The sequence below is a fragment of the Micropterus salmoides genome, unplaced genomic scaffold, assembly GCF_014851395.1.
Source record: "Micropterus salmoides isolate LMB-PRFRI ecotype aquatic unplaced genomic scaffold, ASM1485139v1 Ms_hic_scaffold_18, whole genome shotgun sequence".
In the NCBI taxonomy this organism is placed as follows: domain Eukaryota; kingdom Metazoa; phylum Chordata; class Actinopteri; order Centrarchiformes; family Centrarchidae; genus Micropterus; species Micropterus salmoides.
This window is the reverse complement of record NW_024040928.1, coordinates 14,242,563-14,257,253: the sequence shown is the minus strand read 5'-3', so window position 1 is coordinate 14,257,253 and position 14,691 is coordinate 14,242,563. Positions and strand designations below refer to the sequence as shown.

The window sequence follows — 14,691 nt, the reverse complement described above, 5'->3', positions numbered from 1 at the left end:
TCTGATCAACCGATTACTCCTATTCGATCTCGTTTGCTCCAGACTGACCGTTTAGTTATTTTGTAAAACATTAAGGCTGTGGAAATAAGTGACACATGCAGCTGAACAAACACCTGTGGGATATCTCTGTGGAAAACAGCTAGAGGGCAGACTAGGTGAATTAATATCCTCAGCAAGGGCTTCACTTAGTGTGACGATACACTTAGCTCACAAGATTTGAGGATGCACAATATAGGGGTCACAAGAACATGATGATAAAATACTTAAACACTATTTTAAAGAAATATTAAATGCTGAGATATATGAGTGGAGGAGTCTGGGAGTAATGTGGAGCATTAAACACTATTTCCTGCATTCTGGAGAAATTTTCTGCACCAGTTTTTGGTGGAAATGTCTTTATTTATAGGCTTTAAAGGGAAACCCAAAATTAATGCGGCAGGTGACAATTCAAATTTTAAAAATATAATTGAATATAATGCAATAATTAGTAGCTTGTTTTTTTTAGCTCAAATTACTCTTTTTTTGGCAGTGCATATTTATTTCTTATATATTTACATTACATGTTTTCTTTTAGTGCAAATAAACCTTTCTCAAGGTTGGTTATCAGAAAATTTTCTTACAAATGCTTTCAAAAAGTGATGGGGACAAAATCAGCTATTTCAAAAAGTGGTGGGGATATGTCCCCAGCGTCCCCAGTGTAAATGACACCTATGATCCTCCGTGATGTTTTATTTCCCCTAAAACACTGAGTAGAAGATGTGAAAGCATGGCAACAAATACAGAAAGCATTTAATCTTTCAAAAAAAGTATCAAATGTATTGTTTGTTGCTGTTTAGAGGGCAAAACATTTTTCATATCATACATTGTACAAATTCATATTATTACACATTATATCATTGCAAACATGAAAGCTCTCTCTCTCTCTCTCTCTCTCTCTCTCTCTCTCTCTCTCTCATGTGTCTTGGCAGGGTTAAAGAGAGAATAGCACAATGGAGCTGGACACCCAACTAATACACAATACTCACGTTTGAATGGGTAAATCCACAAATAGCTTTTATTTTCTCATCACAAGGTTTACATTCTGTGTAAAATCTTGTAAGCAGTAATTTAAACAATGTACAGATGCAGAGTTTGTCTGTTTTAAGAGATTCAGCAAGTTTTGTTATAGTGTTTGCTGCTTATTTCTTCCTAATCACAGGAGTCGTCTAATTGCTTATTTAGTAACTTGTCCCCCTGTCCACAGATTATTGCACAGTTTTCTCCAAACAGCACATAAAATACTTTATAACAGTTGCTATCTTTTTTTTTGCAAAAACAGACTCTGCATTGGAACACACTAAGCGTATCCTGGCCTCCATCCTCACCCTGGAACCAGATGGTCGATACATAGCTTCCTCTGGAGAAGACTAACGGAGCCATTATATTTGGTCTCTGAAGGCCAGTCTAGTTTGATCCATAAACACTCTACTTGGCTTAAACCTGTGCCACATACTGCTGCCACATTTGACCTCACCAAATTCCACAAATAATGCCTGGATGGAAAATAAGTTTTTTTGGGTTACAGGGTTATTACTTTGCTGTTTTTTTTGTATCTCAGTTGCATCTTTAAGCACCGACAGTTAATACAAACATAGAATTGCATGGTTTATTTCCTTTATTTTGGGTCTTATACAGGACACCAAACATCATTTGCAAGTTAGAGGTTGACACGTAAGCAGTATACAAAGTCTTTTCAGCGCTTCCTTAGCGGTGAATTTTGGCAATGTCTTTCAGCTGCTTGGTGAATGAAGCGTGCAGAACCTGCGATGAGATCTCTAGCCTGTTGGCGATGTCCGCTGCAGTACGGAGCATGTCTTCAAAGGCCAAGGACTCTTGTCTGATTCTGCTCCGGAAGACAAACAAAGCAGGTCACCAGGTGGAGTGAAGGGAAGAAAGAAAAATGGTCGGGAAGTGGAGAGAGACAGAGTAAGCAGGCGATATTGAACACATTAAGGGGGGAGAGGAGGGGAGGTAGTCATATATGGTTAATGTTAAGGCTGGTTATATCATTATAAAGACTGTGTAAAGAGGAAGACAGAATCATATATTATGCTAAAGAAATTACAAACTAAAGCATGACAGAGACAACAAGAGGGTCATTTTGCAAACACAGTGCATGTTGTAAAAAATAGTCAGATTAGAGGTGCACCAAACCATGTATAATATCTGTATGCGTAGACATGAATGCTTCTTAGGAGGATACTTTGTACTGAGCCTTTGCAAATGAAATCTTTTGGATAGCTCAACCTTCATTAAAGAACATGCGGCTGCATTTCAGGTGAATTACTGGATTCAGAGTTATTCCTCTCCTGGGCTGCAACTATTGGGTTATTTTGATGAACAAATAATCTTTTAAGTGTTTTGTCTGTTAATTGTTTAGTTTATGAAATGTCACAACAACAATTTCCCAGGATACTCAATTGTGACCACACACATGTTACAGCAGCTGGAAGAAGAGTAGTAAACCAGAAACCTTGAAACCGATCAAGACTGCAAGCAAAGGCACAACAACTACTATAGGATGGAAATATGTTTGCTTTTCACTGACATTGTGAAAGACAGGATGAAACAGCAATGCAGTCGCCTGTGCTCTGATAAATGGCAAAATACTACCTGTGTTGGCCATCACTGGAACATAGATCTTAACTCACAATACATCCAATTTCTGTGTTGGTTCATTTGTTTACATCTTCATTACACCAACAAACTAGAGCTGGTCTTTTTTTCTGCTCTCTTTACATTTCAACCTTTATGAAGCTCAGAACAAACACATTCTTTCTAAAGAGGTCATATTATGATCATTTTCAGGTTCTTAATTTTATTTAGGGGTTGTACGAGAATAAGTTTACATGGTTTCTTTTTCAAAAAACACCATATGTTTGTCGTACAGCTCCTCTTTTGAACCTGTGTGTTCTATTTGATCTTGGTTGGGAGTTGCACATTCACAGCAGCTAGTTAAGGACTATAGCCAATCAGAAGAAGAGTAGAGTGGGTCCTGACAAGCCAGTAATCAGGACTTTGGTTCAGTAGTAGATGTTCCCGAACCAGCTTCGCAACCTAGACTGGAGCAAGAGTTTCAGAGTGGTGAGTTATTAATTTGTATCAAATTGATCTTTCATCCGTAACATTTGTCTCTACATCACAGTAACAACTTTATGTTCATTGACTGCCTAACGTTTGGTAGGGAGCGTGGGGAAGAGTGGAGGCAGCGGGTGGACAACTTATCACTGTGTGCTGCAGCTCAGTGTTTTTTTCCCCCTGTGTTTTTGAAGGAATGCCTGATGACTGCTAGGCGAGAATTATGCTGTGTGTTACAAAGTCACGCAGATAGTTTACGGAAGTAAAGCAAAAGGGAAAAAGGGGAAAAGCCAAGCATAATATGACCTATTTTACTTCTTGAAAAACTGATTTATTGCACTGATGCACTCACTTCTGCATCCCAGCGATGACTCCCGACACTTCCCCCTCCAGCTGCTTTTCTAGATCTTCTTCAGCTTTCTCTACCACCTCGTGGCAATTCTTCTGGTCCTCGTGGATGCCAAGGATATTTTCCTTAATCACATCCTCATAGCTCAGATCTCCCAGCTCTGCCCCCACAAACTGCTCCAAGCTCTCCATCACTGCCTTGTTTCCATGCTGGATGGCCTGCAGGTAGGCCAGCTCCTCTTTCTGGGCCTTCAGCCTTCGAGCTGAAGCAGCGTTAGTGCTGAAGTGGACAAAGCACTTGTCCGGTTGAGGCTCATACAGCAGTGTAGGTGAGGGTGATGGAGAGGAAGCTGCTGATGTGATCCAGTCTTGGTTGTTTCTCATCCTCACAGGCTCATCACCAACTGCCTGCGACGTGTCATTGGTGGCCGCTGTTTCAGAGTAGATGTCAAAGCCTGAACCCCAATCTCCGCTTTGGCAGAGCGTTGGGGTTGCCATTGATATCCAGGCCAAGATGAAGTGCATCCAACAATGCCACATGGTAACCTAGGAAGAGAAGGAGGTGAGTGACTGTGAATAACTTGATCACTGTGGTGGAAACTGTACATTTCCTTGTGGAGAATTTAACACATAAATAAGTTACAATAAACAGTTACATTTCTGATATTTATTAAACCAAGGTGAAGAGGTAGATGTCTAACATTTTGGGAAATACGCACATTTGCTTTCTTGCAGAGAGTGAGATGAAAAGATTGATAACACACTCATGTTTTTATACTAAATCAGCTTAGCTTAGCATGAAGACTGGAAACAGTAGTTAGCCTGGCTTTGTCCAAAGATAACAAAATCCACATACCAGCAACTCTAAGGGCACAAACATGGTCCATGCAAGTGTGTAGTTGTTTCCCTCTGTTTCCTGTCTTTATGCTATGCTAGGCTAACCGGCCACTGACTGTAGCTTCATATTTAATAACCAGATACGAGAGTGGTATCAATCTTGTCATCTGTCTGTAAAAAAGCAAATAAACAGATTTCCCAAAATGTCAAATTACTGCTTTTAGTGATATGAAAATTTTAGTGTCCTGGCTTGGACCAGACAGTGACAGTTATAACTTTTATCTTGGTTTCTAGTCAAACATTATACTATCCTGTAACCCTTTTTTATACATGTAGTGTCTGTAGAAAGCACTACTGTAGTAAATCCATGGACATAATTATTTCATCCTTCAAAATGAACTCATTCACTCAGTGTCCCCAGTGGTATTACCAAATAAGTCACCATGCTACGATGGAAAAAATGTAAATTGGTGTATAAATTTAAAAAAAAGTTAATATCTCTTCACAACTTTGGGGCATTAAGGGGATATTACGTGTGGACCCTCATTTGTCCACCATCATCTTTTAAATCCAAGCTTCTCCACTCTTCTGCCTCAGTCAGCAGGGAATAACACTTCAAATTTTCCGTGATTCAGCTGTGAATCTAAAGAACCACTGAGGACCACTGGCTGTTTATTAGGTTACATTAGCACACCTTAAAGTCTAATCTAAAGTTTTCCCATGGTACTTTCTGCATCTCCATGTAAGGAGCTTTTTATAAATCACACAAACATTGTGCAGTTATTATGCCAAAAGAAAGGCACTCTGGTGGCATCAAAGGCTAAATTGCAAAAAGGGGACTTAGATCTGTCTCATGACCTTTAGACATTTCCTTATTGTCATTTCTTCTGTCAAACTGTACCTTTCAGTAATATAGAAATAGTTTCTATTTAATCTTTAATTTTAGTGGCTCAAAAATGTGAATCTCACACTGTATATTTTAGCAGAAAGCATTTCACATCGATGCATAGTTTATCAGCTGACATTTCCCTTTTCTTGAACTTTTGTAATATCAATAATAAACAACACCTTTTTATATAACTTTATGAAATGCAATATATAGTCAAAGAAGCAGGCCATTGTATTAATTGAGTAAGTTTGATCAAGTGATATTAGGAGGACTTGGAGGTCTTGCTTTCCAACATCAGAGATGGAATTTACAACCTATTATAATAATAACAATTTTACAAGCAACACCCATTTAGAAATTTAATGGATTTATTGTCAAATACTTAATGTAAAAATGTGTAATTTCCACTGAATTTATAACATTGAAATATTGACACCTTTAAAAACAATTCTAAACGCAGGTTGCTCAAATTGGATCTGTGAAATGAAGACGCCAAACTTAAACATCCAGGCTACCAAAGGTCAATCAGACCTAAGTTCTGCCAGGTTACGTTAAAGTATCAAGTATCCTCTGTAGGTCAGATGTTCAAATTTTTCATCTTGAGTATGCAGAACACCAAGGTAAAGCAGAATCTGTTCAATGGCTTCACTAATTAATCCAAAAGTACTCTGGCGTACAGAGAATAGAGGCAGACAAAGGTCAACACCAGGAACAGAAGTACAAAAAGCAAACGATTTCAAAACTGAACAGACAAGAATACAAAATCTAGGAAATCCAAATAAGTCAGGTAAATAAGCCAACGAACAGAAGAAAAGGCAGGAGCACTTGATAATAAGATGAAGACACGCTGACCTAAATACACTAGAGAGGGGCTGATAACAAGACACAGGTGAAACTCATTAGGGCAGGGCAGATAATCAAACAGGCGGGAAACACACAAAGGCAGGAAGTAAAAAAAACACAAGACACACAAGGAAGGATTCTTTCAAAATAAATCAAGAAATTACATAACTCAATCCCAAAACCATGACATAAATGTCAACAATAAGTGTTCAGTAATGTTGAAACTTCATCATTAAGTCTTCAGTTTCATATGATTCTAATTATTACAGCAATTGTCATCTGTCATTGTGCTTTTGTTTGTTTATTCATGTTTTTCCCACTGTTGCTATCACCAGTGCTGTAAAAATGCTGCTCAAAGTTATGCGCAGCTTGTGTTATGTTTACAAACTGGAGATGGCCTCACACTCTGTGGCTGGGCCATGGCTCACTGTAGCAGATGCATGAGTTGCGTCACACTAGGGCTGTTAAAGCTGACATTGCACCACACAGCAGTGGTTGTGGATCTTTCAAAACATCTACATCCTCAACACATGAGTGTACAGAGATGGAGCGGCCTTCCTAATTTCTAACATCAGGTGGGATTTCATCACAAAGGGGGTTTGTTTTCTCAAAGTGTTAGCCCCTCCTCCCTGCATGTGTTACAGTGTTCAGTCAAATAGCAGTCTCACTTTATCAATTATCACTGCCATTTGTGCCTTTCTCTTCTGCATCTGGAAATATATTTAAAAACCTGGCCAGGCCTGTGAGGTAGAGGCATTGTAGAGCTCTTTCTGCTGTCAGAGCACATTTGGTTTCAGCTGCGGTTTACTTTTTCAGCAGCCTTGAAACTATTTCAACCTCTCATAGCTGATGTGAAACTTTTAGTTGGTTGTCTTGCACCTATGGCCATGTTCTCTCGTGAAACACCCAGTCATGCTTGCTAGAGCGGACACTGTAAAATTGTCTATTTATTTTAAGATGAGTGGTGGTGTGGTCCAAACCCATAAATCAACCAACTGTTGGCTGTTACCCCCCCTGCGCCCCCAGCCCCTGTTTACTTTAAATGGTGACCTCACATATGTTGCAGCAGCTGTAACAAGAACAGTAAATAGAAACCTTCAAGCCAAACCAGATTGCATGCAGAGACACAATCCAGGAGCTCTGCATCATGATCTTAGAGTGATATGTTTGCTCATTTAATTTGACATGTGCATTGTAACAGACAGACACTCAAATAAAACTGGTTTAATGACTTTTTCCACCGGTGACACGTCATGATTGAATGAGGTTTGTTATTTGGACAGTTTGAATACAAAATATTTTCAATATTAAACGTCTTTGGACTAGAATAGATATCTGTTACTTTATCTCCGTTAGTCTTTGTCCTTAAACACACCACACCAAACTGTACAGTGTGCAAAAGAAAAACATCTTATAAAGTCATTTTATGTTGAATTGCAGGAGAATTTACTGTGAAACTTGTCACAAATTAAGAGCAGAAAACATTTGAATGCTGAATTTGTGTCTCCGTCTTCAAAGACATTTAAAGCTCCTTGATTGGAGAGCTGCAGCACAGCATGTCCCAACCTTTTTATTACTCTGAACTTGTACTGCACTTGTCTGGATTGTAATAAATCTAAACCTAATGGCATAGAGTGACAATAATTTCAGCCTAATGACAGAATACGGCCAAATGGAAATGTAATTCATCTTAAAATATAACTTTATTGTCTCTGTGTTCAATTACCATGGCAGCAGTAAAAGGTACAAGTCAAAGGACATTTTGTGACATTAATTCAGTCTCTAAAACGCCTGCTAACTAGAAGCACACATGCTCTTCTCTGTATCACATACTGGCAGGAGCTGTTTCCTTTGTCTTTGGAAAATGTCTGCACAATTTCCACTCTGGCGTCTTATGGTTCAGTTGAAACAGTGTTTGTGTTAGACTCTGTGGCCTGTAGTGACCTTTTTGGCTCCACTTTGAAGAATCTGTCATTGTGAAGTGGCTTTTATAGGCTGACTTTTCTTTTGGCTTAAAATAGCAGAAGCTTGCTTGTAGAAGGAAAGCAGGTCAGAACACCACACCATCAGGATGTTTCAGTTCTTGTTTGTAATATTTAGAGAAAAGCTACTGTAAATCTTCTGACAGCAGTGTAGTGATTATTGATTGATTGTTTCAATACTATACAACTAAATATTCCACACCTACTGTTAACTGGACATCCAGAACAACTTTTCACAGGTAGCTGAGACTATGGCCAGTATCCAGACTTATGCTTATGCTAAATCATTTCCTAACCCAGGACTACAACTAAAATATTATATTTTTTTATCAATTAATCTGTAGATTACTTTTTCAATTATCATTTTGTCAAAAAAATGTCAGAAAACGGTACAGAAATGCTTAAGGCGATGTTTTCAAATTACTACTTATTTTGTACGCACAGCTGTCCAAAACTAAAAGATTTTCAAAAGCAGCAAATCTACACAATTCAGAAACTGGAACAGGAGGATGTTTAGCACATTAACTAAAAAATTACTTAAACGATTCTTCTTCTTTTGTCACTCAGTTAATCGATTAATTTTTTCAGCTGCTATATAATCAATAGAATGAATTTATGAATTATGCCATCTGCAGATTTGCATGGTTGTGATACATTTACCAATTAAAGTTTTCCAGCCTTTCAGTTGTAAAAGTGCATATTTAATTCGATACATGGCAACATCCTGAGCTGTGGATCAGAGCTAATCTCAGCCCCTTGGCCGCTTTTGTAAAAGACTGAACAGGTGTGTTTTGTAGGTGTGGCAACACTCAACCGCTTCAGTGTTGCTATGACAACAAGGTATTTGGCAATAAGCCAGTACAGCAAAGAGAGGCCTCACAGGTTCACGGGCCTCAAAGGTAATCATGTAAGGTGGAGACAAACTTGGCAGAATAATAATTGGGCAGATAAGTAGAGAGATGTTTGCACACACACACCTATACATATAAACACATATACAGTATATCAACATGTACTGTACATAAATACTATCTGACATTGAAAAAAAGTCTCTCTCTATTCTATTCAACAGTATTTTACAACCAAACAGTAATTTAATTATGTGTAAACATATAAATGCCAAAAAAATGTAACAGTAGGCTGTTTGTAAGTTATATTTCTCTACTTTTGGCAACGGAGTGCCAGGTGAGAAAGCCCCAGCCTCTCATTATACACTATAACAAAAGTTTTATAAATCCAAAAACCAAACTTACCCAACTCTAGAACTTTTTCACAGCTAAATCCTGCCACCTCCACTTTTTCAGTCAAGCAAAACGATTCAAAAGGCTCAGAACGACCATTCACAAGCAGAGAGAACAAATACTCACTTGGTTTCCTTCTTCATGTCAGGGGGGGAAAAATGCAGACACACGCACTCACAATTAGGGTTTGGCTGGAGAGCGTGGTCGCCTGTGTGCCCCTGTCTGCTGTTGGGAGGGGGAGGTAGGGGAGAGGGGTGTTTCGTAGAAAAGGCTGAAGCTGAATGATTTCTTTCTTTGCAGTGGAAAGAGGGGCTGGTAAAGAGGGGGCGTAATCTACTTCACATCTGTAGGCTCTGGTGGGGGACTGGAGGAAGCAAGAGGGTTATATAGTTTGGTGGGAACTGTCTTTTTGGGACCATACTGGATATACATTTCCTATTTATTTTAGGAATGGTCCTATTGACATATGTTTGAAGAATGCACTTTTGTATTTTATAAAGTGAATAAACAATACCAAGATCTTTGGAGTATTTAATCACACCTAGTATTAAAGGGTAATTTTGTGTGGAAATACGTATCTTTCGATCTATAATTTGTTTTATAGCCATTTAAATGTATTATTCTTTAACCTCAGGTCATGGAGAATTGGAAAACTGAATATAGTAGGTCTCCTTACAGTGTGACTGTTATTTTGTTGAAGAGTGCATACTTTGGATGCTTTTGGGAGTATTTTTTTACCCTGTTAGACTGTATTGGAGTACAGTGTTCACTGCTAACTTAGAGATATATAGAGCTTCCCTTTGGAAAACTGTTCTTAATGAAATTTAAACCAAAATTAATCAGCGCGACAGCAAAAACTTGAAAAGTCAAATCATTTCCTTAAAAAGCAGCTGGGGTGTGAACAATACTAGAAAGTACTTTGCCTTTTATCTAGCAAGGTGAAAAGTAAGGTTGCAACATGTCTGACTGTCATGCAGGACACAAGAGTTTGTATCAGTAGTAGTTGCCTAACCTTAACCAAACCATAGATGCCATACCACCATAGTTTTGCCACAACCACAGTCTTCCCCTATCTGTCTGTAACCACACCAGATTTGCAATGTGCAAAAGTTTAGAAATCATTTGTACTGGACATAAAAAACATCGTCAACCTTCTTGTTTGGTGATAGAGTTGCCAATCATGTGTTTGTAAAATTGATTACTTTTTTCTCACACCACTTACACCACACATATCTGAATTTACATTTAAGGACTCGCAATTCACAGCAGATTCACAAGAAACAACGCTTATAGAGATTGCACAGTTCCTCATCTAATGACGAAGCCATGTTTATTTTGTTGACAATGCTACATCCACAGAGTGCATCTTAACAGCAGATATCCATGGCATCATTTTAATTTCCTCTCCTCCTGCCTTCACATATGTTTTTGTCTCTTCAGTGCACAATAATAGACAGCAAAACATACTAGAAAAGAGAGTTTTCACATGTTTCTGGAACAGTGCCACAGGCAGGTGGGTTCACTGAAAAGGAAAAAGAAATTCAACTCTTAATCTTGGAGGTACAAATCCATGACAGCTGCTGATGGCAACCAGTAATCCAGATCGGCTATGATTTGAATGATTGATAATACCTACTGCAGAACAATGTTTCACCAGAGGCTGTATTTTAAAAGGGCATGGAAGAGTTTTATGATTTCTATCGACCTCTAATTGACAGCCAAGACATCACAACATTGACAGGTCTCTGGTGCAGTTTATCTAAGAAGAGGATTAAACACATTTAAGTCATGTATAATCAGATATCAGGGCAGGGCAGTTGTAGTGGAAGGAAATATATATATATATACAGTGAGGAAAATAAGTATTTGAACACCCTGCTATTTTGCAAGTTCTCCCACTTAGAAATCATGGAGGGGTCTGAAATTGTCATCGTAGGTGCATGTCCACTGTGAGAGACATAATCTAAAAAAAAAAATCCAGAAATCACAATGTATGATTTTTTTAACTATTTATTTGTATGATACAGCTGCAAATAAGTATTTGAACACCTGTCTATCAGCTAGAATTCTGACTCTCAAAGACCTGTTAGTCTGCCTTCAAAATGTCCTCCACTCCAGTTATTATCCTAAATTAGATGCACCTGTTTGAGGTCGTTAGCTGCATAAAGACACCTGTCCACCCCATACAATCAGTAAGAATCCAACTACTAACATGGCCAAGACCAAAGAGCTGTCCAAAGACACTAGAGACAAACTTGTACACCTCCACAAGGCTGGAAAGGGCTACGGGGAAATAGCCAAGCAGCTTGGTGAAAAAAGGTCCACTGTTGGAGCGATCATTAGAAAATGGAGAAGCTAAACATGACTGTCAATCTCCCTCGGACTGGGGCTCCATGCAAAATCTCACCTCGTTGGGTCTCAGTGATCCTAAGAAAGGTGAGAAATCAACCCAGAACTACACGGGAGGAGCTGGCCAATGATCTGAAAAGAGCTGGGACCACCGTTTCCAAGGTTACTGTTGGTAATGCACTAAGACGTCATGGTTTGAAATCATGCATGGCACGGAAGGTTCCCCTGCTTAAACCAGCACATGTCAAGGCCCATCTTCAGTTTGCAAATGACCATTTGGATGATCCAGAGGAGTCATGGGAGAAAGTCATGTGGTCAGATGAGACCAAAATAGAACTTTTTGGTCATAATTCCACTAACCGTGTTTGGAGGAAGAAGAATGATGAGTACCATCCCAAGAACACCATCCCTACTGTGAAGCATGGGGGTGGTAGCATCATGCTTTGGGGGTGTTTTTCTGCACATGGGACAGGGCGACTGCACTGTATTAAGGAGAGGATGACCGGGGCCATGTATTGCGAGATTTTGGGGAACAATCTCCTTCCCTCAGTTAGAGCATTGAAGATGGGTCGAGGCTGGGTCTTCCAACATGACAATGACCTGAAGCACACAGCCAGGATAACCAAGGAGTGGCTCTGTAAGAAGCATATCAAGGTTCTGGCGTGGCCTAGCCAGTCTCCAGACCTAAACCCAATAGAGAATCTTTGGAGGGAGCTCAAACTCGTGTTTCTCAGCGACAGCCCAGAAACCTGATTGATCTAGAGAAGATCTGTGTGGAGGAGTGGGCCAAATCCCTCCTGCAGTGTGTGCAAACCTGGTGAAAAACTACAGGAAACGTTTGACCTCTGCAACTGCAAATAAAGGCTACTGTACCAAATATTAACATTGACTTTCTCAGGTGTTCTTATATACTTATTTGCAGCTGTATCATACAAATAAATAGTTAAAAGATCATACATTGTGATTTCTGGATTATTTTTTTTTAGATTATGTCTCTCACAGTGGACATGCACCTACGATGACAATTTCAGACCCCTCCATGATTTCTAAGTGGGAGAACTTGCAGAATAGCAGGGTGTTCAAATACTTATTTTCCTCACTGTATATCTGTAGTCTGGCACATTTGGTCCAGATAAAATGTTGCATTGTTGCCTTTTAGCTGCCTTTGGACCAACTAACTAATCAAACAGAATTTTCCCGCGCCATATAAGCATTTTTATCTTTTGTGGTGTCACGAAGAAGTAACTAATTATTAGAATTAAAAGTCAAGACTGCAACTCAACCTAATTTTGGAAATTTTATACATACAAAATGTAAATAATGTTGGAATTCAATGTTCAATATGTTTACGCACAAACATTCCATGCATGTCTGCCTGTAAAAAGGTTTTTGAATGTATTTCAGTACGTGACAATCACTCCAACTTACTTAACAACCAGGTATTTCAAAGACTGATGACAAGAAACACAAAGTTTAACACTGTGCATTATACAGTCAGTGCTCAATACAAAACCCACTATTCACCCACCAGTGAATGAGTCCTTATCTCAGTTCAAATCTCCACAAAAGTCCAAGTCTCAACAAAAACCTCCTCTTCTGGATCCCAACAAAAAAAAACTCAGTTTCAATACAAAAGTTAATAAAAAAAGATGAAACCAAGTGATGCATATGTTACCATGATTACCAAACGATTTGCATAAATGTGACTTACAGATTGCTGCCTTGACAGTTCACAGCCAGAAAATAGAATAAAAAGTACTTTTAGTTGTGCTAATCAGGCAAAGAATTTGGTTGACAAAGTAAACGTGTTGCTGTTGGTGTTGGTGCGAAAGCCTTCTTACTGCAGTCACACACTAGTGTTTTTTATAAACCCTCTCATTAACAGAATAGCCCATTTAATTTAAAATCAATCATAATTTAAAGACTGTTTGAAATGTAAATTGAACACACAGAGGATTTACAATGAGCAACATTGTGGTGGCATTCAAACAGTATCCTTTTTACATCATTTCCTATATTTATTATATTGTTTGCATATTTCTCACTGTAACATTTTAAAGAATCTTAGAAAAGACCTGACAGCAGCACACATGTTATCCCCATATTGCAGTGGGCCAGATGGTCTTTGTCAGACATCACAGTGTTAAAAGCCCTCAGCTATGCTTGGACACGCATGTAGCATGTCCGAGATGCTTCATTTTGCCCCAAAGGATAGGAAGGCTGTTTTTTATGATTAATGTAAGCCATGTCACATAACTGACCGCTTTATATCTGAAATGAGTGTTACATGAAATGCAGCAGCTTCCATTCTGTGGGTGGGGGAAAAAAATGTTTTAGAGAGCTGTTTGAATTCCACAACAGGTAGCAAATCCAGTCATCCCTACCAGAGTATGGATTTGTTTGAAGGTGAAAGTGGATTTATGAACTAAATGTCCTTTAGAACCTCAAAGTGATTTGCCAGACAGACATAGAAAAAAAATAGTGAATTGATGTGTTGGAGACAGAAAGCTTAATAATCATACCTTTAAAATGTTAAATATGCAAGACATGAAATAAATAATTTTAATACGAATTTCATGCAGTTTTTAAATGTCTCTTGATATTCAGTAAATTCATGTTTGTCTTGCTCAATACATTGCAGTAGAATTAATCCATATGTATCAGCTCTGTTTATAGTATAGCTCATAGTTTTCCCCCTTCCTACCACTGTTTCATCCATCACTCCCATGTTAAACCATCTAATGTGATGTAATTTCAAATGAAAGCAAAATATGAATTCACACAGCGATCCACTGAAGTGTTTACAAAATACATAGATTAGACTGTGACCGTGAATATATTGACCAAGAAACTGTTTCAGCGTTTTCTAATTGACCAGCACCTTGTGTACCCTGAGGGCTGTTATTGACCAAGGCCAAGGACTCAGTGCTCTCTGCAGCCACTTATCCACACAGCAGTGCACTAGCAATGAGTGCCACAGTGTGCTGGTGCTGATAAACTCTGCTAATCCACTCTGGGAGCCCAACACAGCTCGGGCATCTTTTAGTACTAAGAACCAGTGTCCTCAGCCACTTTATCCATGTTC

General features: G+C 38.7%; 1 protein-coding gene across 2 annotated transcripts; it reads right to left on the bottom strand.

Moving 5' to 3' along the window:
• Nucleotides 1-1,026: 1,026 nt before the first annotated feature.
• Nucleotides 1,027-9,538, bottom strand: si:ch211-142k18.1. 2 transcript variants are annotated; one of them, XM_038727856.1, is made up of 3 exons: nt 9,384-9,538; nt 3,470-4,011; nt 1,027-1,882 (listed from the first exon to the last, which is right to left on the bottom strand). In XM_038727856.1, exons 2-3 carry the CDS (start codon nt 4,003-4,005, stop codon nt 1,744-1,746), a joined length of 675 nt encoding a protein of 224 aa, XP_038583784.1. In that variant the 5' UTR covers nt 4,006-4,011; nt 9,384-9,538; the 3' UTR covers nt 1,027-1,743. The 2 variants fall into 2 exon arrangements, with proteins under 2 accessions (XP_038583784.1, XP_038583785.1); XM_038727857.1 differs by having other exon boundaries at nt 9,270-9,530.
• Between the last annotated feature and the right edge of the window lie 5,153 nt (nt 9,539-14,691).

Coding starts and splice junctions, on each gene's coding strand:
- si:ch211-142k18.1 (XM_038727856.1), bottom strand. CDS start 4,005: ATGTGGCATTGTTGGATGCACTTCATCTTGGCCTGGATATCAATGGCA. Junction 1,883..3,469: donor GTCATCGCTGGGATGCAGAA/GTGAGTGCATCA, acceptor CTTCCGGAGCAG/AATCAGACAAGAGTCCTTGG.